The 27,814-nt window shown below is 42.9% G+C and overlaps 1 protein-coding gene across 8 annotated transcripts in view; it reads left to right on the top strand.

Moving 5' to 3' along the window:
- EPB41L4A (erythrocyte membrane protein band 4.1 like 4A) overlaps window positions 1-27,814 on the top strand; it is a 284,136-nt gene that overhangs the window by 124,183 nt on the left and 132,139 nt on the right. For all 8 annotated transcript variants that reach the window (XM_018053741.1, XM_018053739.1, XM_018053736.1 and 5 more), the window contains one exon: window positions 24,444-24,495. In XM_018053741.1, coding sequence (XP_017909230.1) covers window positions 24,444-24,495 — 52 coding nt within the window. The remainder of the gene's footprint in view (window positions 1-24,443; window positions 24,496-27,814) is intronic.

Below are 27,814 nucleotides of genomic sequence, written 5' to 3'. Positions count from 1 at the left end.
TTTAAGAATGTCTTCTCTGTGGCTTCGAATTCTTTAATGAATCCCTAAGGAAAAATTCAGAAATTCCGTAACAAGGTTTACAAGATCCTATAAGAAATGTGGCCCTTTGTTGTTCTAGAGCTTTTCTTGCACTGTAATTCTTCTCTTTAGTCCCCCAGCCATCCTCCACCCAAACCTGCACTACAGGTTCCTGAGCACTACACTCAACCACCTGCAGCTCCTTGCCTGTACTGTAGTGTCTCGTGATGTACCCTCTGCTTCTTTGGCTCGAATACCCTTCTTGTCTTTCGTGCCTGATTTTTACCTGGTGATCCTGCTCTTCCTTACTATCTGATTGAGATGTCTTTCCTAAAGCTTTCTCTCATCCCCCAGAAATGCCCTAGGCTTACTTCTACCACGCATTGGAAATTCTTGTTGTTCAGTTGCTCAGTAGTGTCTGACCCTTTGCGACCGCATGGACTGCAGCATGCCAAGCTTCTCTGTCCTTCACCATCTCCCAGAGTTGCTCAAACTCATGTCCATTCAGTCAGTGATGCCATCCAGCCATCTCATCCTCTGTCATCCCCTTCTCCTTCTGCCTTCAGTCTTTTCCAGCATCGGGGTCTTTTCCAATGAGTTGGCTCGTGTCAGGTGGCTTAAGTATTGGAGCTTCAGCTTCAACATCAGTCTTTCCAGTGAATATTCAGGATTGGTTTCCTTTAAGATTGACTGGTTTGATCTTGCAGTCCAAGGAACTCTCAAGAGTCTTCTCCAACACCACAGTTCAAAGGCATCGATTCTTTAGCTCTCAGCCTTTTTTATTTTCCAGCTCTCACATCCATACATGACTACTGGAAAAACCATAGCTTTGACTAGACGGACCTTAATAGGCAAAGTAATGTCTGCTTTTTAATGTGCTATCTAGGTTTGTCATAGCTTTTCTTCAAGGAGCAAGTGTCTTTTAATTTCATGACTACAGTCACTGTCCACAGTGCTTTTGGAGCCCAAGAAAATAAAGTCTGTCCCTGGTTCCATTGTTTCCCCATCTATTTGCCATGAAGTGATTGGACTGGATGCTGTGATCTTAGTTTTTTGAATGTTGAGTTTTAAGCCAGCTTTTTCACTCTCCTCTTTCACTTTCATCAACAGGCTCCTTAATTTGTCTTGGCTTTCTACCATAATGATAGTATCATCTGCATATCTGAAGTTATTGTTATTTCTCCTGACAGTCTTGATTCCAGCTTGTGATTCATCCAGAGTGACGTCTGCATGTAAGTTAAATAAGCAGGGTGACAATATATAGTCTTGATGTACTCCTTTCCCAATTTGGAACCAGTCTGTTGTTCCATGTCCAGTTCTAACTGTCACTTACTGACCTGCGTACAGGTTTCACAGAAGACAGGTAAGGAATACTACCTTGTGTTTTTTTCTTAAATAATATCTCCCACTTGATTGAAAACTCCTTGATGGGAGGGACTGTGCCCCATTTCTCACTCTGTTACCACCTCTGCCACTGCCAACTAGGTGCTCTCTCACCTGGACAAATGGCAAGTCAGAGAAAGGGCACAATACTTCTCTCTTTGTTTTTCTTTGTTTGCTACCTCTGTTCCCCACTGTCCTTTGAATTTATTGCCTTGGGTCTCTTAAGAAAGGACTTTCCTCTTGTTCATTTTAACTAGACTTCATATATATATATAAACATTACTGAGATATTAGGATGTTATGTTGGAAGTATATGGAGTTGCAGGAAGTTACAGATGAATGATAGTCTTAGTATGCTGGAGATTACCGAGTGCTATTCAGAATCTTCCTCTTTTGTAAGAGGTAGTGTAATGTGTAGTAGAAGGAGGTGTATGAGATTTTGAGTTCAGGTAATGTCACTAGTGGCTACACAGTTGTGTTAACTATGATTTTTTTTTAAAGAATGTGTTCATAATAAATGGTATTTTTAATAAAATAGGTTTTTCTATTTCTTTGTAGTTTATGAACAGTTTCTATTAAGGAAGGAGGTGATACGATTTCTCTGGCAAGTCCAGTGATTGAGACTCTGCCTTCCAATGTAGAGGACACCGGTTTGGTCCCTGGCTCGGGAACTAAGATCCCATATGAAGTGAAAGTGTTAGTTGCTCAGTCATGTCTGACTCTTTCCAACCTCATGGATGTAGCCCACCAGGCTTCTCTGTCCATGGAATTCTCCAGGCAAGAATACTGGAGTGGGTAGCCATTTCCTTCTCCAGGGCATCTTCCCAACACAGGGGTCAAAGTCCTGTCTCCTATATTGCAGACAGGTTCTTGAGTCACCTGGGAAGCCCAAGATCCCATATGCCTCAGGGCAACTCAGCCAGCACACTGCAACTGGAGAGGCCCATATGCCAGAACTAGGGAAAGCAGCAGCAATAAGCCAGTGCAGCCAAAAAAAGAAAAGAAAAGAAAGGAAGTGATGATGCTTTTCTGGAACTGGTTTCTGTTTAGAGTGGGTTTGATTTCTTCTGAGTCCAGTCACTTGCTGCATAGTGAGAATTCAGGAGCTGGCCTGCTGCAAAGAACCCCAGCAGAACATGTTCTGATTATTCTCTTTGTTGTGTGTGTTGATTTTTTTTTTTAAATTTATTTTTGCATTGAGTCTTAGTTGTGGCATGTGGGATCTTAGTTCCCTGGCTAGGGGTCGAACCTGTATCCCCTGCATTGCAAGGTAGATTCTTAGCCACTGGACCACCAGGGAAGCCTGTCTGTTTATTTTTTTGACATGGTTTCAAAAATGCTTTTGAAGGACCTAGATTTGTCTAGGGTCAGCTCCATGGTTCATCTGAACCTAACCCTCTTGTAGTTCTTCTGCACCCCCGCCATTCCTTTTCTCTCCCAGATGGTTGATCATAATAGACACAAATGTGTCTTCCATGGGTCATGTACTCTTAAGAGGATTTTCTTCATGAATGTAAAACGAGATTTGATTGGAATGTGCCAGCTTACTGATAAAATGTAATAAAATAGATTATCCCGTGGCTTCCATAAATTTGTCTTTCAGATTGAGTAAGATGAAGGACTGAATTCTATCTTGCACAGTTCTTTCTTCACTAATGGCAAGTAGTGTCTTTTTTCATCAAAAATAGATTAAAAGGAGGAACAGCTGAACATGGTAAAGATAGAAAATACTTTAAAACAAAGTTATCAGAAATGGTACTAGCGTCACTATATATATATATATACACCCACATATATTTGCATATGTAACAGAGTATGCAGGTAAGCTGTGTTCTCTTTGTCAATAAAACAGATTTTGTGTGGCCAGTTTCTGTGACCCACACCTTCTTAGTTGTTTAAGTGCATGACAAGAATATTGCCAATTTCATTACCATGAACGTTTTATTAGACTGTATTCTACCTGGTTGACTCAGGATGAGCTATGCAGGATGGAATTTCAGACGACTGATTGATTGATTGGATAATGGGAAAGCAGTGGTTTTAGAGTTAATGTTTCTAGACATTTTTCTGATTATCATAGGAAATAAGGGTTTTTTTTAAAATCTAGCATTCTGATGCAAACTTCTGATAAACTGACCTTGATTTAACCTTATTCAGAATCTTAAGAGGGTTTTCTTCATGAATATAAAAAGAGATTTGATTGGAGTATGCCAGTAGCTTACTGATAAAATGCATTATTTCCTATATTATTTTATCTTGAAATTCATTAAATTTAAAATATATTGCATGCTTGGTTATCAAAATACTCATAGCTTTGGGACTTTGAAATGGTAAAAAACATGGAGCCGTTTTTGTGAAACAGCATGACACATAACTATATGTCCTTGATTACATAAAAATGGATGCTTAGCTGTGAAAATACACAAGTGAGGCCTAGAAGGACACATCAAATGATAAACTGCATATGATTATGAAGGACTTTTTTTTTTGCTTCTTGTGTTTTTTGGTTTCCTGTTATACACATGTTAACTTTTACGAAATAAATGTTATTTTAAAAAACCTTAAAAAAAGAAGAAGAAAAGCTAAGATGATTAGTTTGACCATTTTTGTATAACCTATTCCAGTAAGAGAGGTGCTCCAAAAATTGTTCAAAGTTGGGGCAGGTACTTTCTTTGGGGACAGAGGCAAGATTTACCCACTTTCTCTTTTGGATTGTGAAATTTCAGAGTAGCTTTTGAGTTAACAAAGGATGCCCTTTAAAAGCCAATTATATATAGGAACTTAATTTTTTAAAGCATTTTTTGAGCAGAAATGATGCCCACCACTGTTTTGGGTTGCAGGATATTTTACAGAGAATATTTACTCAGAAAACTTTTTGTTTGCAGTGTGATATCCTTGTTCTTGTTGGTGTCCCAGACCTGACCTGGGACTGTGATGAGATAAGAGCAAATGCTATTTCTCATTTCCACTGAGTCAAGGAGCAGATTCTTACTGGGTCACAACTGTGTCTCAGCAACTAGGATGCCGTGGTCAGCAAAAGACAAGGTCCCTAGTTTATATTCTAGGGAGAGATAAATTGTAAATATGTGTTCAAATATCATGAAGTGACAAATGCTTTAAAAATAACATGACTTGTGCCAGAGTGACTGGGAGGCTCCTTTTGTTGAGTGGTCAGAAAAAGTCTCTCTGAGATTCCATTTAAACTGAGGCTTGAAAGACAAGAAGGGAGGGGCAGTGGCAGGAGCAGCTGTTTGGTGGCTTAAAACAAGGACAAATATGAAGCCTTCTAGAAGTGAGAAAAAGGCCAGTGCTGCTAAGCATAGTGAGAAGGAGGGTGACAGGCTGACCAGCAGGAGGGGTGTATAGAGTGCCTGACAGCATGTGGGAGCCTGGGTATGTGGAACCTCTTGGAAGCTGACGCTGAGAAGTGATAGCATCTGACTGAGGAGCTGGATTTTGGGAGTGGGGAGTCAATAGTTCTGTTTTGAAAGGGTAAAGTTTCAGATGCCCAGTGGACATCTAGGTGGAGATGTTAGGCAAGTAGCTGGGTTCCTGAGAGGACAGTGTCACACTTAGGATCCCCTAGGTTTTTAGAGTCTGTTAGGGAGAAACAGGGACTTCCCAGGTAGCCCAGTGGTAAAGAATCCACCTGAAATGCAGAAGGTGTGGAGGTATGGGTTCAGATCCTCCAGATCCTCTGGAGGAAGAAATGGCAACCCACTGCAGTATTCTTGCCCAAAAAATCCCATGGATGAGGACCCTGGAGGATGACAGTCCGTGGGTTGTAAAAACTCAGACACGACTGTGCATGTGCACAGTAGCCGCAGGGAGAAATAGACTGTAAATGCAGAAGGAGAGCGGCAGGGCTGCCGTACACATCTGGGCTATCCATGCAATTCTGGCCCCTGGAGCTAGGCACAACTATGTATAGTGGTCCTGAGCAGGGTTCCCATGTCCAGTTCACGGCATAACTCCCCTTGGGTTGGCTTGGCTCCTCTGTGACAAATTATATGGTTCCTCCCTGATGGCCCAGAGGTTAAAGCGTCTGCCTGCAATGCGGGAGACCCGGTTCGATCCCTGGGTCGGGAAGATCCGCTGGAGAAGGAAATGGCAACCTACTCCAGTACTCTTGCCTGGAGAATCCCATGGAGGGAGGAGCCTGGTAGGCTACAGTCCACGGGGTCGAAAGAGTTGGACACAACTGAGCAACTTCACTTTCACTTTATATTCAGTTGCTTGAGCAGAGTTTAAAAACAAACTCTAGGTCAATTACTACAGTTTCAAAGTATGGCAGATTTAAGATTTTATTTCAAGATAAATCATGATGCCTCACTTATTCAGATGTTAGAAGTATGTAGGTAGCAACTTCATTTATCCAAAAGGTATACTAAACTTACTGAAAAAAAAAAAAACTAAAGTCACTTGAGTGATAGTTGCTCAGGTGTGTCCTACTCTTGTGACCCCATGGAGTGTAGCCCACCAGGCTCCTCTGTCTATGGGATTCTCCAGGCAAGAGTACTGGAGTGGGTTGCTATTTCCTTCTACAAGGGATCTTCCCAACCCTGGGATTGAACCTGGGTCTCCTGCATTGCAGGCAGATTCTTTACCATCTGAGCCACCAGTACTGAGGTAATATCTTAAAGTCCATTCAAGGATTCAGAACTTTTCTCATGAAATCTGTCATGCTTAAGACACTGTTTATTTTTAAGAAGAAATCCAAACTCATTTGTTATTAGATACCCTGGCCCCTTAGAGATTAGGAACAGCCTATGGATGCAGTGTGGAGAAGCCCAACTGGAGATAGTCACAGCTTGACAGGAAGGCAGGTCCAAGGGATGATATGTGGGCTACAAGGAAGTATAATAGTCGGTCACTACAATCCAACATGGTTCTATTAATAACCAGAAAACCAACTCATGTCCGACTGCTTTATTTCTGATAAAACGAGTGTATTTAGAATTCAGAAAGTTATATAGAACAGTTGATATATTTGTGGATTCAATGAAAAAGTGATGGTGAAATTGAAAGATAGTTTGATTGACTAAGCCTTAAGCAGAGAGAACTGATTTTTGAATGATATCAATTTAGAAGGAAGTCTCTAGGTATGTCCTAGGGGTTACAGTATTGATATCAGCTCCTAGGATAAAGCTGTAGAGGGTTAGGGCATGCTCATCAGGTTCACAGATGATTTAAACACAGAGGGAACAGCAGGCCTGTTGAATGCAAGAGTGAGGATCAAAGAGACCTTGATGAATTAGCATGCGTTCCTGTTACTCATGGCTCTGTAACACTCACCTCCAAGTTTAGTGACTAAATTAAGGTGGGATTCCCTGGTGGCTCAGTGGTAAAGAATCTGCCTGCTGGTGTAGGAGACACAGGTTCCGTCCCTGGTCTGGGGAGGCCCCATGTGCTGCAGGGGATCTGAGCCTGGGTACCACAGCTTCTGAGCCCGTGTCCTGTATCCAAGGAGCTGCAACTACTGAAGGCTGTGTGCCTCAGAATCTGTGATTCCCAACACGAGACGCCACTGCCGTGAGAAACCTGTGGACCAAAATTAGAGAGTAGCCCCTACTCACCACAACTGGAGAAAAGCTCACGTGGCAAGGAGGACCCAGTACAGCTAAACAGATACAGACATGAATTTTTTTCTTTTAAAAAATATAAATACATTAAGACAACTCTAGAAATTCCTTGGTGGACTAGTGGTTAGGACTCCATGCTTTCACTGCTGAGGATATGGTTTCAATCCCTAGTCAGGGAACCAAAATCCTACAAGTTGCAAAGCACAGTCAAGAAAAAAAAAAGCGACTCTCTTCTTGAAATGTGATGAGGACAGGGCTTTGAGGGATAGCTTATCTCTGCATCACTGTTTTCAGCTGGGGAGTCTCAAAGGCTGGAGGCTGCAGTCATCTGAAATCTCAGCCATGTGTCTGATTGTGGATGTTGGCACTGACCTGAGCTTGGCTGGTGGTGGGACAGTTACATGTGGAACTGACGTGTTGTTGCTTGACTTGTTCACAGGGTAGAGTCTGGGTTCCCAGGGCAGGCATCCAGAGGAAGATAGGGAGGGAAGGGCAAAGCTGCTGCTGCTAAGTCACGTCAGTCGTGTCTGACTCTGTGTGACCCCATAGACGGCAGTCCACCAGGCTCCTCCGTCCATGGGAGTTTCTAGGCAGGAGTACTGGAGTGAGGTGCCATTGCCTTCTCCGAAGGGCAAAGCAGTATTACCTTTTATAACTAATCCCAGGAGTCAGAGAGTATTACTTTGGCTGTATTCTGATGATTTGAAGAGAGGAATGGCCGGTCTGTATTTAAATGGAAGAGAGATTAGATGATCCTACTTGATGAGAGGAGCACCAACTAAATTTGCCCATGTTTTAAAACATGAAAGTTTTATCTTCCAGCCAAAAATTATTTCTCTTCTTCCTACATATAAAATGTTCCCTCCCAAGGCCTTTCCAAATCAAATTTAGTATGGCATTGGACTCAGACTTAAGGTACAGGAGTTCATCAAATCAGACTCTTCGGTTATTTTTCTTCAGTACCTGCAGTTCAACCTTGTGAATGTAGTTCCTCTTGATCTGAAGACCTGTGAATTAGAAGGGTAAGAAATATATATCTACATACCCCAGATCATCATTCAGCATATACTGATGGGACACACATGGGACAGGATAATTGGTATTTGCTGTTGTTTTGTCACTAAGTTTTGTCTGACTCTTTGCAGCACCATGAACTATAGCCTACCAGGCTCTTCTGTCCATGAGATTTCCTGGGCAAGAATATTGGAGTGGGTTGTTATTTCCTTCTCCAGGGGATCTTCCTGACCCAGGCATTGAACCTGTGTCTCCGGCATTGGCAGGCAGATTCTTTACTGCTTTCCCCGGGGAAAGCCCATAATTGGTATAGACAGTTGCATTTAGAATGAGGGAAAACAGGAGGCACATAGCAGTTACTAGTCCTTAACAGTTCTGAAATCTAGCCAGCAGCTGTTTCTTTGATTAGAGCTTGGTCTTAACTGCTTGTGACAGTTGCCCCTTCCCTCTGGGCTTTTGATTCTGTTCTCTGAGTTTTCCTTCCCTTTCTGTAAAAAGTGAAGTGTGTTTGCAGCTGAGTAGTATTTTCAGTCTGCTTTCTGCCTGATGAAGGTTGAGCTCCAAAGGCCCCTTTTCAGTGTGTATCATTTCTGTCCTTTAAACTAAAGCTGATATAATTTCTTCAAAAAAATTTGTGGATTTCTTATGAATCAATTTATAGTCAATTCTATTTGACAAAGGCCATACAAATTGCTATTTCTTAAAAAAAATTTATTTTGTGTTGAAGTACAACCAATTAACAATGTTATGATAATTTCAGGTGAACAGCAAAAGGACTCAGCTATATATATATGTGTATCCATTATCCAGGGCTTCCCTGGTGGCTCAGGAGTCCCAGGTTCTGTCCCTGGGTTGGGAATTGTCCCTGGGAATTATCCCCCTCCAACAGTCTTGCCTGGAGAACCCCGTGGGCAGAGGAGCCTGGTAGGCTACGTTCCATGGGGTCACAAAGAGTCAGACACGGCTGAGCGACTAAGCTCAGTGATCTGTGATAGTTTCAGGTGAACAGCAAATGATTCAGCCACACATATACGTGTATCCATTCTTCCCCAGCCCCCCCCCATCCAGATTGCCACATAACATTAAGCAGAGTTACTTGTGCTGTACAGTACGCCCTTTTAAATATAGCAGTGCGTACATGTCCATCCCAAACTCCCTAACTGCCCCTTCCCCATCCTTCCCCACCAGCAACTGTTAAGTTCCTTCTCTGTTTCTTTTCTGTGAGTAGTTCATTTGTGTCCTTTCTTTTTAGATTCTACTTGTAAGGGATGTCATGCAATATTTCTCCTTCTCTGTCTGACATACTTCACTCAGTATGATACTCTCTAGCATCTGTGTTGCTGCAAATGGCATTCTTTCATTCCTTTTAATGGCTGAGTAATATTCCATTGTATATGTATGTATTACATCTTTTTTATCCATTCCTTTTTTGATGGACATTTAGGTTGCTTCCATGTTTTGACTACTGTAAACAGTGCTTCCGTGAACAGTGAGGTGCACGTATCCTTTTGGATCGTGTTTTACTCTGGATATATGTCCAGGGGTGGGATTGCAGGGCCTATTTTTAGTTTTGTAAAGAACCTCCATACTGCTAAGCATACTGGCTGTTCCAATTTACATTTCCACTAGCAGTGTAGGAGGGTTCCCTTCTCTTCACATGTTCTCTGGCATTTATTGTTCATGGATTTTTGATGATAGTCATTCTGGCTGAGAGGTGATATCTCATTGTAGTTTTGATTTTCAGTTCTCTAATAATTAGGGACAAGTCACTGTTTCTTGAAATAAGCTCTTCAAACCTTAGATTCCTTGTAAAAGTTTTGGAAAACAACACCCTTAAGATTCTTAGAGGAACTTTTCTTTGTTTACGAGGCATTGTTTTAGATCTTTTTTTTTAATTGGAGGAAAATTGCTTAATAACATCATGTTGCTTTCTGCCATACAACAGCGTGAAACAGTCATAAGTATACACATAAACATCACTACAAACAAAGATAGCAGAGGTGATAGAATTCCAGTTGAGTTATTTTGAATCCTAAAAGATGATGCTGTGAAAGTGCTGCACTCAGTATGCCAGCAAATTTGGAAAACTCAGCAGTGGCCACAGGACTGGAAAAGGTCAGTTTTCATTCCAATCCCAAAGAAAGGCAATGCCAAAGAATGCTCAAACTACCACACAATTGAATTCATCTCACACGCTAGCAAGGTAATGCATGGAATTCTCCAAGCCAGGCTTCAACACTACATGAACCATGAAATTCCAGATGTTCAAGCTGGTTTTAGAAAAGGCAGAGGAACCAGAGATCAAATTGCCAGCACCAGTTAGATGATCAAAAAAGCAAGAGAGTTCCAGAAAAACATCTACTTCTGCTTTTTGACTATGCCAAAGGCTTTGACTGTGTGGACCAAAACAAACTGTGGAAAATTCTGAAAGAGATGGGAATACCAGACCACCTGACCTGCCTCTTGAGAAATCTGTATGCAGGTCAGGAAGCAACAGTTAGAACTGGACATGGAACAACAGACTGGTCCCAAATAGGAAAAGGAGTACGTCAAGGCTGTATATTGTCACCCTGCTTATTTAACTTCTATGCAGAGTACATCATGAGAAACGCTGGACTGGAAGAAACACAAGCTGGAATCAAGATTGCCGGGAGAAATATCAATAACCTCAGATATACATGTAACACCACCCTTATGGCATAAAGTGAAGAAGAGCTAAAGAGCCTCTTGATGAAAGTGAAAGAGGAGAGTGAAAAAGCTGGCTTAAAGCTCAACACTCAGAAAACGAAGATCATGGCATCTGGTCCCATCACTTCATGGGAAATAGATGGGAAACAGTGACAGACTGTATTTTTCTGGGCTCCAAAATCACTGCAGATGGTGACTGCAGCCATGAAATTAAAAGACTCTTGCTCCTTGAAAGAAAAGTTATGACCAACCTTGACATCATATTAACAAGCAGAGGCATTACTTTGCCAACAAAGGTCCATCTAGTCAAAGCTATGGTTTTTCCAGTGGTCATGTATGGATGTGAGAGTTGGACTATAAAGAAAGCTGAGCACTGAAGAATTGATACTTTTGAACTGTGGTGTTGGAGAAGACTCTTGAGAGTCCTTTAACCTACAAGGAGATTCAACCAGTCCTGAATACTTAGGGGCAGGAGGAGAAGGGGACAACAGAGGATGAGATGGCTGGATGGCATCACTGACTCGATGGACGTAAGTCTGAGTGAACTTCGGGAGTTGGTGATGGACAGAGAGGCCTGGCGTGCTGCAATTCATGGGGTTGCAAAGAGTTGGACACGACTCATTGGAAGGACTGATGTTGAAGCTGCAATACTTTGGCCACCTGATGCGAAGAACTACTCATTGGAAGAGACCCTGATGCTGGGAAAGATTAAAGACGGGAGGAGAAAGGGATGATGGAGGATGAGGTGGTTGGATGGCATCACTGACTCGATGGACATGAATTTGAGTAAACTTTGGGAGTTGATGATGGATAGGGAGGCCTGGTTTGCTGCAGTCCATGGGGTCGCAAAGAGTCAGACATGACTGAATGACTGAACTGAACTGAACTCCTTCTTGAACCTCCCTCCCACCCTACCTCCCATCCAACCCCTCTCGGTTGTCACAGAGCGCCAGTTGAGCTCACTGTGTTACAGCAGCTTCCTCCTAGCTATATGTTTTATACATGATAATATATCATATTAGATATTTTGAAGACTTAAGTTTTATGGTTACATTCATAATTTCCTGACAGCACTCTGGATTTGGTCTTTGCCCAGGAGCCATTTCTTAATTGTAGCATCGTTTGCCTTTTGATAAGTCTAAAAGTGACAGAATTTTATTTTCAAACCTGTTAAAAGTCCTAGTTGATATTTCACAGTCAGTTTTCAGCATATCTCTTTCCGCTTAGCTTTCATTATAGGGAGCAAAAGAAGTCCGTCAAGACTTTCTCCAGTCTGCCTGGAAATCTCCTTGTCTGGATGGTCCGGTTCAATAGGTGCATCTTTTATTTTCCATATGCCCCAGGCAACAGCATTGCTAAACTTTCTGCCTCAAGAGTCAGGTCTGTCTTCCTGCTTCCAACAGGTTTCTCTCTGCTTTTCTTTAGGCCCCCTTGGGGGCCCTAAGGGCTTCCCAGGTGGTGCTAATGGTAAAGAAACCATCTGCCAATGCAGGAGACTTAAGAGAGGCGGGTTCAATCCCTGGGTCAGGAAGATCCCCTGAAGGAGGGCATGGCAGCCCACTCCAGTGTTCTTTCCTGGAGAGTCCCATGCACAGAGGAGCCTGGCGGGCTACAGTCCATGGGGTCACAGAGGCGGACACAACTGAGCGACTTCACACACACTCATGCGTGGGGGCCCTAAGGCTTCCACTAACATTTTTCTTAAGGTCCTTCCTGCTACCTCATCATCAAAACACGCAATGGAGAGTGACAGGAGCAGGGCCAGATCAGGGAGGGCCTTACAGATCATCACAAGGACTTTGGATTTTAATTTGAGTAAGAAGGGAAACAACTGGAGGATGTAGAGAAGGAGAGTAAACTGATCTGATCTGCATTTTTAAAGCATTTCTGTAAATGCTGAGGTAGAACCTGCGGTACCATTAAAGGAGTTGTTTAAGAAATGCAGGTGAATGGTGATGACTGCTTGGCTCTGGGAGTGGTAAGAATTTGTCAGATTCTATTTGTATTTTAACATAAGCCAGCAGTATTTGCAGATTGATAGAAGAGATAGACGGTAAAGAGGCTTTGACTGGAACCAGTGGAAGCATTTTGTATCATTTACTGAGATGGGAAAGACTACAGGAGAACTGGTTTTTCTGGAAGGGAGTAGAATCATCATTTCCTCTTTGAACATGTAAAGTTGAAAGATTCTAACAGGCATCTAAGTAGGAAGTTAGTTGGCTTCAGGGGGCAATTCTGGTCTGGCTATGCATTTGAGAGGTGTCATGTATCAGTTCAGTTCAGTTCGTGTCCGACTCTTTGCGACCCCATGAATCGCAGCACGCCAGGCCTCCCTGTCCATCACCAACTCCCGGAGTTCACTCAGACTCATGTCTGTCAAGTCAGTGATGCCATCCAGCCATCTCATCCTCTGGCGTCCCCTTCTCCTCCTGCCTCCAATCCCTCCCAGCATCAGAGTCTTTTCCAATGAGTCAACTCTTCACATGAGGTGGCCAAAGTACTGGAGTTTCAGCTTTAGCATCATTCCTTCCAAAGAACACCCAGGGCTGATCTCTGTCAGAATGGACTGGTTGGATCTCCTTGCAGTCCAAGGGACTCTCAAGAGTCTTCTCCAACACCACAGTTCAAATGCATCAATTCTTCAGCGCTCAGCCTTCTTCACAGTCCAACTCTCACACCCATACACAACCACTGGAAAAACCATAGCCCTTGGCTAGGAGGACCTTTGTTGGCAAAGTAATGTCTCTGCTTTTCAATATGCTACCTAGGTTGGTCATACCTTTCAAGGAGTAAGCGTCTTTTAATTTCACGGCTGCAGTTACCACCTGCAGTGATCCTGGAGCCCCCCCAAAATAAAGTCTGCCACTGTTTCCACTGTTTCCCCATCTATTTCCGATGAAATGATGGGACCAGATGCCATGATCTTCGTTTTCTGAATGTTGAGCTTTAAGCCAACTTTTTCACTCTCCACTTTCACTTTCATCAAGAGGCTCTTTAGCTCTTCTTCACTTTCTGCCATAAGGGTGGTGTTACCTGTATATCTGAGATTATTGATATTTCTCCTGGAAATCTTGATTCCAGCTTGTGCTTCATCCAGTCCAGCATTTCTCATGATGTACTCTGTATATAAGTTAAATGAGCAGGGTGACAATATACAGCCTTGATGTACTCCTTTTCCTATTTGGAACCAGTCTGTTGTTCCCTGTCCAGTTCTAACTGTTGCTTCCTGACCTGCATACAGATTTCTCAAGAGGCAGGTTAGGTGGTCTGTTATTCCCATCTCTTTCAGAATTTTCCACAGTTATATTTAAAGCCAGGAGCCTGGTTGTAAGGTGTGAGCCCAGGGCAATCCAGCCTTTCCTGGTTAAGGAGATAGTGAGCACCCGATAGAGGAGACTGTGAAGCTGTGGTCAGTGAAGTAGGAAGAAAGGCCGGAGAGAAAGAGCGCATGACAAAGCTATTTCAAGACAGTGGGTGATGACTCGCACCTGTCATTAGGGTTAACAATTGCTGTTGGTACTAGAGTGGGCTCTCAAGAGACCGTGGGAAGCTCAGCCCTTGCAATGAGCAGCTGTGATCAAATTTGGGAAAAATAAATAATCCTGGAGAACAATTCACATAGCAGATTTATTCCACCTGAGTGAAGGCATAGTGATAGAGTGGAGATGGAATGCATTTTGGATGCAGGCATGTTTGAGTCTGAGTCTCTACTTCCTAGTTGACCCATTGTGGAACTGTAGGCCCGTACTCTGTCTCCACCTATAAAATGGGGATACAAGTACTTTTCTTACAAGGTTGTCAAAAGGTTAACATGAAAAAATAATAGGCAGAACATCTAGTACAGTGCTTGGCACATAGTAGGTATGCAGATCATGTAAAATACCATTGGTTTCATTTTTCTTTTTTTCAAATTACAAATTAAAGTTTTCCATGCCCTTAAGGTGCTGGACCCAGCGTCAGGAAACTTTAATGATTCCCTAACTCATTTACAATATGATGTTGAACACATCACTAGGCCTTTCAGAGACTGACATACCCCATTTATAAGTAGGGACTCATAATCCAAGCTCCACACTTTTTTTTCCCCTAAGTCTTCACTAATCTGAGTCTACTCTCCAAATTACCCACCTAGCCTACATGAACTTCCCAACACTTCCCTGAAGTCCATATGGCATTTTATAATTTGGGAAATGATTTCACATTTGTCCACTCATAACAAGCCCGATCAACTAATGCATCTGCCCAGTACCCTGATGTGAGGAAAAATCAAACTTCTGTTCTACTTGAACCTTTTCAGTTGAACCAGTTAAATGGCATAATAAATCCAGAAATGGGCTTGGATAGTTCCAGACGTATGGAAAGGTCAGTAAATGCAAGCCGCAGACGGTAAAGGGGCTTGCCAGGTGGTGCCGTGGCGCAGAACGCACCTGTCAGTGCAGGACATGCGAGAGGTGTGGGTTTGATCCCCGGGTCGGGAAGCTCCCCTAGAGGAGGAAGCGGCAACCCACTCCACTATTCTTGCCTGGAAAATTCCATGGGCAGAGGAGCCTGGCGGGCTACAGTCCATAGGGTTGCAAAGAATTGGACACAACTGAATGAGTGAACACACACAGTTGTTAAATCTCAAAGTAAATTCTAAGGTGTATTTGTTAATGGTCCATGTCTTATGTCTCCTAAATTGCATCTCTGCAAATCCCAAAGTAGAGAGGACATTGCTGGGTATAGAGGGGATGCGTCTAGCAAATCACAACCAACTAAGTGGCAGCGGGGGTGGAGGGAGGCAGCCATGTGGTGAGAGGGAGCAGAATATAGAACTCCCCTCGCCCATCAGAGATTTGTTTTGAAGTACGGAAGTAAAATGGGCAGATATGGGCTCAAAAGGGTGTGTGTGTTTCAGTATGGGAGAAATAAAAGCATGCATTCGGCCAGGAATGATTCTGTGGAAAGGGAAGCTTTGATGGTGCAGGGAAGAGAGCACAGAATTGCTGGGACCGTATTCCTGAAAAGATGGGAAGGGATGGGCTTCAGTGAGCATGGCCATTCCTCCACAGCAATAGGAGAGGAGACAGGACCAGCACAGATGCAGACAGGTTGGCAGATGTTGTGAGAAGGTGTACGTGTTCTCGCCTGATGGCTTCAGTTTTCTCAGTGAGATAAGAAGGATCATCAGCTGAGAGTGAGAAAGGGGGAAGCGAAAGTATGGAGGCGCTATGCAGGCAAGTGAAAGAATCATATGCAGTAGCATTCTGGGTGGGGTCAGTGGTTCTTAATAATGACTTTAGAGTGAGCCCATCTGTGGTTGTGCAGTTTGAGTCTTCAGTTACAGTTAGCCTCTCAGGTGCTGGCATGGAGAAGGTGGAGAGTTGGCAGGTGTTTGTTTGTTTGTTTGTTTCCAGTGGATATATGGAGGGAAGATTGTGCAGGGGAATTGAGGACAATTGTGAGTGAACAAAGAATGAATCACGAGCAAAGTGAGGACGTGCATCGAAACAGGGAGGAAAGATGGTGCAAAGGTAGTAGGGAGTCTCAGTTGTATCCTGGTGGAGTCAGAATATGAGGGAGCGAGCTGGGAAAAAAGAATTTGGGTAGTCAAGCGTATGAATCTTGAAATTGAAGTTTTGCGTTCCTGTTCAGACAGTATTCTTGAAGAGTGGCTTGGTTCGAACCTAAAATAAAAGGAAGTTCAGTTCCTTGGATCTATTATTCTGTATTTTGGGGCAAGTTGTTTAATCAGTTTCCTCATTTGTCAGAGGGTAATTTTTATAGTTTCTAATTCATAATTAGAGGGACTAAATAAGTGAACATGTAAAGTCTTCAGTAGTGCCTGGCACATGGTGAGCATTTAGTGGGTGTTAGCCGTTACTGTTGTTAGTTCTCTAAGCCTTAGTTGGTGCCAGGGTCTGTGGGAAAGAACTGAGGAATTGTTCCTGGGGCCAGTGACACTTCTTGAGTAGTCAGATGGTGCAATAGAATCCACTTTTGTTGAAAAATAAGGCCTAGTTACACGCCGGCCCATCCCACCCCCCATCCCCTCATGATGGCTTAATGACAACCCCTGGTTTCTGTCGCTGCTATGAGTAGCTTTGTAATGGTGGTTTTACCTGAGGTTCCAAGGCTTCTGTGATTGATACCAAGGAGCAAATTAAGATCACATCCTGTGAATGTTGCTTAGAGGGCCTGAGATGTGTCTGTATAGGGACATTGGGAAATGGGCATGGAAAAAGCGAAACAGGCATTCTTGCAGCTCTGGATTTCTGGGATTGTATGTGCAAATTATGTCAAGTCCTGGAACTCCCCAGGAATGACTTGCAGTATCATTTTTTTGGATCTTTTTGGCTCCATTGTCACTTATAGATTGCCAACTCTTCATACTTCCTTAGATCAATAAGTTATTTTGTTATATTGATACAGACTGTGTGCTTTAAAGCCTTTTTTGGATCTACAGGAAACATTATTAAATACCATTGTGGTATTCTTAAATTCTCCAAAGAAGAGTCAGTATTATACTCAGTGTGAAATAAGATGTAGCAAAGCTCTTTTTACTCCATGCTGTCCATGCATTATCTAAAATGTTTTAGGCTTTATTCTACTATTAGAGCTCTGCTGCTGCTGCTGCTAAGTCGCTTCAGTTGTGTCTGACTCTGTGCGACCCCATAGACAGCCGCCCACCAGGCTCCCCCGTCCCTGGGATTCTCTAGGCAAGAACACTGGAGTGGGTTGCCGTTTCCTTCTCCAAACATTAGAGCTCTAGGAGACTCCAAAAGAACAGTTGTCAAATGAAAGTTTGGATCCCAAGTTTAATATAGATCTTTTGAAGGTTTGGATATTGATTTGCTGGACAGTGTTAGAGTTTAAAAATACAATTCAGAGACTGTTGCATAGGAATTTGATGAAATTGAGACATGATCAGCCAAGGTGGGTGAAAACGTGCTCGGGGCGTTTAGCCAAGACTGTGAGAGTAGGAAGGACCTTGAACCCATCTGTCATTTTTCTTTGAGTTGCATAAATGCTGTTATTAAGATCGACAGGACTGAAGAGGTAAGTCCCTCTAACTATTGGAGTCTTACACCCTGGCAAAGAGTCATTGACGAGGAGCGCTTGTCATCTTAACTCTTAGTGATTGGACTTTGGGATTATATAGAGGAGCCTGGTGGGCTCCAGTCCATGGGGTCACAAAGAGTCGGACACAACTGGCCGACTAAGCACAGCACAGCACATTGAGATTGTAGTCTGTTAATGTGCTCTTGTGTTAGGAAGCCTGCTGTAGAAATCAGGATGAGAGAGCAGGGTCTGTTTTGGTTAATTGTCACTTCATCTTCCTGCTGAATAGGATCCAGTCCAGCTTATGAGGATATACAGAACTATTGGATATGTTTGAAATAAGTGAGCAAGAGGAGGTGGGGGAAGGTAAGGGGTAGAGTGATCGATGGATTTGCTTAGAGAGTGAGCTGCCTACATGCTGAGAGAGAATGAGAGAGATGGGGCAGTCTCTCCTCTTGACTGTCTAGGTAGCAAGTACAGCTCAGGAAAGCTGTTCTGTAGCCCAGCACTGCAGTGGACCCTGCTCGGCCCTCTATTCCTCTTTTTTCCCCCACTCAGCACAGACAGAAAGACTGAATGGGCCACTTTTTTTTTTGTCTTTCTGGACGTGCTTTAGAAACACATTTCTTTTTTCAAGAAAATGTTTATTTATTTATTTGCTGGTGCCGGGTCTTAGTTGCGGTATGCGGGATGTAGCTCCCTGACCGAGGGTTGAACCTAGGGCCTCTGTGTTGGGAACATGCAGTCTCAGCCACTGGACCACCAGGTAAGTCTCAGGCACATTAATTTCTCAGCTGCATCGTTATAAGCTATCAGACGGCACTGACCTCAGTAAGTCCTCTGCTGTGAAGGACTTGGAGTATCTTGTTCTGTGTTATCACTGAAAAATAGACCCATCAGCTTTAAGAGCAGTTGAGCTGTTAGATAGCACTTTGATAAAAACTTAGGGCTCGGTCTCCATTTCTGTAGTTTGGAGAAGTGTTTTATTTGTGAGCGTACTGTTCAAAGATTTTCTCTTCAGTGATGCCTCTCTGTGCTTCCCTTGAAGAGCGCCTTTTCTTTTTACGTTTGCCTTACATGTATTCATCTTCTACAGGTGGTAGTCTCACCGCATTATGCCTTGTCAGTGATTCTGTCTGTGTGTCTGCTAGGCTGTGAGTGTCTCACGGTTAGGGAAAGTTCTCGGTCATTTGTGTTTTACTGCAGTCCTCAGGGCAAGATTTGACATGCCGTGTAGAGAATATATGTAGTGGGTATGCCATAAATGTTGAGTGAATAAATATTGTCCCAATTTTAGAGCCTACATCCATTCTGGATATAGGTGAATATTCGAACTTGAACCCTAAAGCTAAAACGGGAATGCGGTGTTATTAGCAAATTTTGTGCCCTTTTTTTCCACTGGTTATGGAGCAACTGCCTGCTGTGTTTCACGGTGATCACACACCTGCTTCATTTGATCTCTTGTTAATAATGGGTAATGACAAGTGCCATTGGTTCCAAGGTCGTTTCTTTACCTTGGTTGAACGTAAGTGGGTTTCACATTGTAAGATGCTGGCTATGGGAACTGGTGGCTCATGTTTATTATGTGTATTCTGGGGCATTTATCACTGTCTGACTTCTGTAATTCCAGTTTCTCTTTGGATCAAGTGCCACCTGTGTGCGTATGGATGTATACCAAGGAAATTTAATGGCAGTGGGCAGCCTTTGGCTGAGTCTTGAGTCTTCCCTTTTTTGTTGCAAAATTGTAATTTCTAAGTCCTTGTAGACCCTTCATTATGCTTTTTCGCCTCACAAGGAAAGATTATTTTAAAAGTGTACAGATTACCATTAATTTGGAAAATTTTAATAGGTTAACCAGTTTTTCCTGTTACATTTAGCTTAAAGTCTCCTTCCTGTTTTCTTTCTTTAGCTTTTTAGTGCCTGAAAGTCATTCTAGAGGAAAGAACAAACTAAGAAACAAAGGTGGTTTGAGGAGTAAGTTTGTGAAATTTGTTTTTGGGGGATGATGTTGTTAGAAGGACACATTAAGAGACTTTTTTTGCAATTTCTTTTCACTAGTTTTGAGATGAGATTAGACAGAGTAGTAAGACCACAGGCCTCTGCCCTCCCTCCTTTTTGCCCGAAGCACTTAGTAGAGTCTCAGTTCAGTCTCTCAGTCTTGTCTGACTCTTGGCAACTCCATGGACTGCAGCACACCAGGCCTCACTGTCCATCACCAACTCCCAGAGCTTACCCAAACTCATGTCCACCGAGTTGGTGATGCCATCCAACCATCTCATCCTCTGTTGTCCCCTTCTCCTCCTGCCCTCAATCTTTCCCAGCATCAGGGTCTTTTCAAATGAGTCAGTTCCTCGCATGAGGTGGCCAAAGTATTGGAGTTTCAGCTTCAACATCAGTCCTTCCAAAGAATATTCAGGACTGATTTCCTTTAAGATGGACTGGTTGGATCTCCTTGCAGTCCAAGGGACTCTCAAGAGTCTTCTCCAACACCACAGTTCAAAAGCTTCAATTCTTCAGCACTCAGCTTTCTTTATAGTCCACCTCTCACATCCATACATGACCAAAGGAAAAACCTTAGCTTTGACTAGTTGGAACTTTGTTGGCAAAGTGATGTCTCTGCTTGTTAGTATGCTGTCTGGGTTGGTCATAGGTTTTCTTCCAAGGAGCAAGCATCTTTTAATTTCGTGGCTGCAGTCACCATCTGCAGTGATTTTGGAGCCCCCCAAAATATGACCTGTCACTGTTTCCATTGTTTCCCCATCTGTTTCCCATGAAGTGATGGGACCGGATGCCATGATCTTCGTTTTCTGAATGTTGAGTTTTAAGCCAACTTTTTCACTCTCTTCTTTCACTTTTATCAAGAGGCTCTTTAGTTCTTCCTGCCATAAGGGTGGTGTCATCTGCATATCTGAGGTTATTGATATTTCTCCTGGCAATCTTGATTCCAGCTTGTGCTTCATCCAGCAGGACATTTTGCATGATGTACTCTGCATATAAGTTAAATAGGTAGGGTGACGTACTCCTTTTCCAATTTGGAACCAGTCTGTTGTTCCATGTGCAGTTCTAACTGTTGCTTCTTGACCTGCATACAGATTTCTCAGGAGGCAGGTCAGGTGGTCTGGTATTCCCATCTCTTGAAGAATTTCCCACAGTGTGTCGTCATCCACACAGTCAAAGGCTTTGGCACAGCCAGTAAAGACGAAGTAGATGTTTCTCTGGAACTCTCTTGCTTTTTGGATGATCCGACGGATATTGGCAGTTTGATCTCTGCCTTGACTAGATGGACCTTTGTCAGTGAAGTGTAAGCCCTAAAATTAAGGCCTAGTATTATGTCTGCCTTGACATCTGGAGAAAACTGGGAAAGCCTCTCATGGCCCAATTCCTAAGTCTCCTTCCGAAAGTGCTCCTGTGGGTAGGGTCTCCTTGCCAGATAACCCTCTGGAACCCCAGCCAGCTGATATACTGGATTTTGTCCTGTGAAACCTGGAGCAAAGATACCTCTACAGACCTTGGGGAGAATAAATGGGTGGTGGTGTAAATTGTTTGTGATAACTTGTTATGGCAGTGATAGAAACCTGATGCAGGTGTTTACGGTTGAGTGTCTTTCCCTCTGTTTTATCTTATTTGAAAAATCCAGGGAGAGTCTAACCTTTTTGTTAACATGATTTGCAAGAAACAATCCACCCACCTAATGTTTCCATTTTGTAGGAAGCAGCCCTGGCTTTATCTAGGGGAGAAGGTCTGCTCTGTGTCTTAACACACAGCTGAGCATTTGGATTGATTTTTACTCTATTTTAGTGAATCAGTGTTTCCTGAGAACCATTTATTTTTTAATACCAAAGCCACATCTTTAGTCATTGTGGATTCCAAAAGCGATTCACTGATTATTACCTCTTCTTCAAACACCTTACGTTAAAAGTAAGTTTTTCTAGACTTTCAAAAATTAAGACATGATAAGAGTGGGATGATGGACATTGTGTTATAAGTTGCTGCTGCTGCTGCTGCTAAGTCGCTTCAGTCGTGTCCGACTCTGTGTGACCCCGCAGACGGCAGCCCACCAGGCTCCCCTGTCCCTGGGATTCTCTAGGCAGGAACACTGGAGTGGGTTGCCATTTCCTTCTCCAGTGCATGAAAGTGAAAAGTGAAAGTGAAGTCGCTCAGTCGTGTCCGACTCTTAGCGACCCGATGGACTGCAGCCTACCAGGCTCCTCCGTCCATGGATTCTCCAGGCAAGAGTGCTGGAGTGGGGTGCCATTGCCTTCTCCAGTTATAAGTTGCTACCCATTTATATTGATGTGTCTGTGTGTTAGTCGCTCACTCATGTCCGACTCTTTGCAACCCCACTGACTGTAGCCCGCCAGGCTCTTCTGTCCATGGGATTCTCCAGGCAAGAATACTGGAGTGGGTTGCCATTTTCTTCTCCATGGGATCTTCCCGACCCAGGGATTGAACCCAGGTTTCCTTCACTGCAGGCAAATCCTTTACCATCTGAGCCACCAGGGAAGCATATATATTTGTCAAATATATAAGATGAGGCAGAAGGCTTCTTTTTCTTTCAGTGATTTTATTTCTCAAAGGTGATGGGTAATCAAATATGTTTATATTGGTTACCTTTTGAAAAAGTAAGAAAATTTGAAACAGCTCTGTGAGTGGCAAATAGTGAGGATTATGTATACATGAATAGAGTTAAGTATTGTGATAAAATCTGTAATAAAATGATTATGATACTCATTTAGGATGAGTGATTTTTATTATATGTAAATAGGAATAAAAGGTAAGGGGATTATATAAAATATTATAATAACTATTTATAATTACTGGTACTGTTACACAGCAGAGTGAGCATTTCTGCCCTTGGTGAAGCGGCAGGAAAAGGGGTGCTGGGCCAAAAGGTTCTCTGAGGCTCCTTTTGTGGTTTGTTATTCCTGACCCAGGGTGATTAAGAGAGAGTGAATGTTTTCATTGTGAATGCTTTGCCTGGACAGACACAAGAGTGCTAGGAATAAAGTGGTTCAGGTTGGACTAGCTCCTGCCTCCATGCTATGAGAGTTTCCCCTTCTTCATCCAGTAAACACGATAAAATGGAAACTGTGGAAACTGGTTAGCTTGGCCCTTGGAACCACCAACATTTGGCAAGAGTAGTGGGGTGAAGGTTCCACCTTGCCCGCTCCCCTGACTTAACAGGCACTGGGATCCCTTTGACTGTGTGCTTCTGTGGGAACTCGGGGTGCTTCTGCCCGCTTTGTCCTTGCTCCTCCTCTGCTCTTCCTCCAGATGAGGCAGAAAGCTTGTTTCTTTTCCTTTCAGTGATTTTATTTCACAAAGATGAGATTTAAAGGAAGGCCTCTCGACAGGGCCCCAATTCTCCCATTACTGTCTAAAATTCTGTCCTCTGAAGATTAATTTGAGTTGATAAGCAAGTATCTTAAGACTGGCTAATGATACTTATTAAGAATGACCATCACACCTTAATGCTAATCATCGCTAGCACGTGTTGCATACTCAGTGTGAGGCAGGGGCTGCTATAAAGCCTCTGCAGGGCGTAATTGACTTCATCCTCCCAGCGAGCCTATGCGGAAGGTCAGAGAGAGACGCCCAGTGCTTGCATGTGTGCTGAGTCTTCCGTCCCGTCCAGCTGTCTGCAGCCCTGTGGACTGTAGCCCACTAGTCTCCTCTGCCCATGGGATTCTACAGGCAAGAAGACTGAAGTGGGTTGCCATGCTCTCCTCCAGGGGATCTTCCCAACCCAGGGATCAGACCCATGTCTCCTGAATTGGCAGGCAGGCTCTTTACCACTGGGCTTCCCCGATAGTTCAGTTGGTAAAGAATCCACCTGCAGTGCAGGAGATCCCAGATCAATTCCTGGGTCAGGAAGATCCTCTGGAGAAAGGATAGGCTACCCACTCCAGTACTCAGACTTCCCTTGTGGCTCAGCTGGTAAAGAATCCACCTGCAATGCGGGAGACCTGCGTTTGATCCCTGGATTGGGAAGATTCCCTGGAGAAGGGAAAGGCTACTTACTGTAGTGTTGTGGCCTGGAGAATTCCATGGACTGTATAGTCCATGGGGTCACAAAGAGTCGAACATGACTGAGTGACTGTCACAATTCTTTACCACTAGTGCCACCTGGGAAGCCCCAAGATGTCCAGTAACTGGTTCCAAGTTATATGGTGATGAATGAGGGGAGAGGATGGAATCCAGATAGGTGTGCTCTGGGACTTGAACCCTCACTCCCTGAACTGGGCCTCTTCTCCTGGACATGATTTGATTAGATTGCTTTCTTCCTTACACTTGGCAGAGATGCTTGTCAGGGATGGGACTGGAAATGAACAGAGAAAATTTTACGGAGAGACGTGTCTATAGGGGAGTTGCTGTGGGGATGCTGGAAAGAGATTTGGGTGGCATTCTCTGCAGCCAAAGACTGTAAGAAACTCACTCATTATCATCTTGATGTTGCTGATCTTATAACCAACATGAGAATTCAACTAAGAACCCAGCATGTACTGTTTCTCTTCTCTCCCAACACTGATGTCATTTCTCTTTTAATGTTCTAGCAGCAGAAAATTCTTATGTATGTTTGTGTGTATATATCATAAATCAAATGTTTTACTTATTATTTAAATGTAATTAAAAAATAACACTTTGCAAATATTCTTGAAGAGAAGGCCAATGAAATGCAACTAATTTCTGCAATTACTCTTTTCTTCCTCACACCAGTATTGGCTGGATCCTGCGAAAACCCTGTCTGAACACAAAGAACTGATCAACAGTAGGTATTTGATTTTAACTTTGTTGACATTTGAAAATGATATAATGTCCATGATTAGATGAGTGCAGAAATAGGCTGTAAGACCACAGGTGTGAATATTAGCACTTGAGTGCCAGAGTATGGAATGGGTGTTTATACATTGCTCAGTCTCTCGAGACTCTGATTAGATTGTGTGGATAGGGACTCTGAGGAGATGAGTATTGAATTTTGCTTTCGGGGGCACCTGGCCTGGACTTCTGTCTGTGATTTTTCCATTGCTTTTGAAATTTCACCTTCAGACAGAAAAAGCAGAGAGGCACTGATTTGAAAAGCAAGTGGGCATTGGATATATTAAAGTGCTTGAGTTTCTTGGGTTAAAGAGTGGTATTGCCCTTCACATTATTTACTCAGTCAATAATTAAGGAATGCCCTTATAACCTGAAAGATTGCTATGAATTCATAAAGGATCCATCTATTTTGGTTTTGACTTTATCAATATGAGTCTACTAATTGACTCAGAAGTCTAATTAATGTTATATTCATTAATTTTCATAACTCAGATTTTTATTTATAAATGTACACATGCCACACACTTGCAGCCCTTAAGTGTGTAGAAGAGTAGTTATTTTTAAATCATCTTTATTATTAAAATTATTAGTAAAATGTATAACATAAGATGTACCATGTTTACCATTTTGGAGTGTACAGTTCAGCAGCATTAAATACACTCATATTGGTTTGTAGCTATCACCAGTAACCATCTCTGAAACTTTTCTGTTATCCCAAACTGAAACCGTATCATTAAACTATTTTGCTGAATTATTGCTGATAAGACCTAGAGGATTCTTCTGGCCTTCCTTACCCCATTCTGAGTCTGTACTTTTCCTGTGTATTGATTCATTCCTTGGGGTGAAATGGGTCACATGGTGCTCTATGGACCCCACGGGCAGGAACAGAGCTGTGCCTCAGGAAGGAATTGGGAACTAAGAGCTGCAAAATTGTCAGGAACTAAGCACATACCATTTCTCTGAACATCAGCATCATTTTTGTTTCTCTCTGTGGTCCGGCTCTTTTTGCCACTCCATGTCTGTGGTGGAAACCTCCACAGTTTCCAAGTTATAGCTCTAACCACAAGCAGAGGCGAACTGGCTGTCTCTGAATTGCAACTCCAAACTCTTGGGAGGGTGTTTGGCCAGTTTGCATTAGTAGCTCACTTCAGTCCACTCAGCTGTGTCTAGGCTTTTCCAAGGTCAGTACAAACACAGTTGGTAGGGGGCCAGCATTCTGGATGAGAATGAGCAACAGTTTTCAGAGATGGGGCTGGTGGCCTATGAAATTAGAAAGCACCCTCAAAATATATACCTTAGACATCAAGTTCTGCCCCTTCAGCCTACTCAAGAGAAAGTCCTAATCAGAAAGGGTTTGCGACCTGCCATGGATGAGAAGCTGCTCCGTATTGGAGGGATGACCAAAGCCCTGACCATCTGACTTCTCATTCCACGTGCTTCCTGAGTGAGCAAACTGCCCACTGAAAGCTGAGAGGAAGCAGGAGGTTCATGTGATTAGATGTGAATGCAGATAACTTCCATGAGGTATCCTGATACGAATGGTAGATGCTCCAGTTTAACAAGTCTCATCCCTCAGGATCTAGAAATCTGCACTTTCCCAAAAGATTCAGGTGGAATAATAAATACAATAAATTCTTATCCATTTCAGCCACTTACTTAAAAAATACTAGTTCAAAAATTAGAAAAATTTTAGTATTTTAAAGCAGATTTATATGCAAATGTGGAGAAAAATGTAAATTATTTTATTTAAAGTATATTATTCAAGTGTTCCTTTAAGAGCATTTGAAGTATCTATTTCTTTACATAGTATAAAATATTATGTTTAATATCTATAATCTGTAATGCAGTTACAGTTTTTAACTGCATTTCTTAATGCAGTTATAACTTTCTCATCCTAAATAAATGTCATCCTGTCAAAAATTTGATGTACAGAAAGAATAAAACACTGATATTACAATTGAATGGAGAAGGAAATGGCAACCCACTCCAGTATTCTTGCCTGGGGAGTCCCATGGACAGAGAAGCAGCCCTGGACATGACTGACGCGGCTTAGCAGCAGCACGGCAAGTGAATAATGCATAGTTTATTATTTTATAAGATAGTTTGAAAATTAATGAGGGAGGATGCCTCTCACATCTCCAGCAGATAAGTCAGAAGGAATATCTGTAACAATGACAGAATATTTTCTAGTCACCAGAATTCTCATTGGTAAATTTTGATTTAGATATCCTGGGCTAAGTTCAGTTCAGTCACTCAGTCGTGTCCGACTCTTTGCGACCCCATGAATTGCAGCACGCCAGGCCTCCCTGTCCATCACCAACTCCCGGAGTCCACTCAGATTCATGTCCATTGAGTCAGTGATGCCATCCAGCCATCTCATCCTCTGTCATCCCCTTCTCCTCCTGCCCCCAATCCCTCCCAGCATCAAAGTCTTTTCCAGTGAGTCAACTCTTCACATGAGGTGGCCAAAGTACTGGAGTTTCAGCTTTAGCATCATTCCTTCCAAAGAACACCCAGGGCTGATCTCCTTCAGAATGGACTGGTTGGATTTCCTTGCAGTCCAAGGGACTCTCAAGAGTCTTCTCCAACACCACAGTTCAAAAGCATCAATTCTTTGGCACTCAGCCTTCTTCACAGTCCAACTCTCACATCCATACATGACTTCTGGAAAAACCATAGCCTTGACTACACGGACCTTAGTCAGCAAAGTAATGTCTCTGCTTTTCAATATGCTATCTAGGTTGGTCATAACTTTTCTTCCAAGGAGCAAGTGTCTTTTAATTTCATGGCTGCAGTCACCATCTGCAGTGATTTTGGAGCCCAAAAAATGAAGTCTAACACTGTTTCCAGTGTTTCCCCATCCATTTCCCATGAAGTGATGGGACTGGATGCCATGATCTTAGTTTTTTGAATGTTGAGCTTTAAGCCAACTTTTTCACTCTCCTCTTTCACTTTCATCAAAAGGCTTTTTAGTTCCTCTTCACTTTTCTGCCACAAGGGTGTTGTCATCTGCGTATCTGAGGTTATTGATATTTCTCTTGGCAATCTTGATTCCAGCTTGTGCTTCTTCCAGCCCAGCGTTTCTCATGATGTACTCTGCATAGAAGTTAAATAAGCAGGGTGACAATATACAGCCTTGACGTACTCCTTTTCCTATTTGGAACCAGTCTGTTGTTCCCTGTCCAGTTCTAACTGTTGCTTCCTGACCTGCATACAGGTTTCTCAAGAGGCAGGTCAGGTGGTTTGGTATTCCCATCTCTTTCAGAATTTTC

The sequence above is a fragment of the Capra hircus genome, chromosome 10 (assembly GCF_001704415.2).
Source record: "Capra hircus breed San Clemente chromosome 10, ASM170441v1, whole genome shotgun sequence".
Lineage (NCBI taxonomy): Eukaryota > Metazoa > Chordata > Mammalia > Artiodactyla > Bovidae > Capra > Capra hircus.
This window is presented reverse-complemented; position numbering and strand designations above follow the sequence as displayed.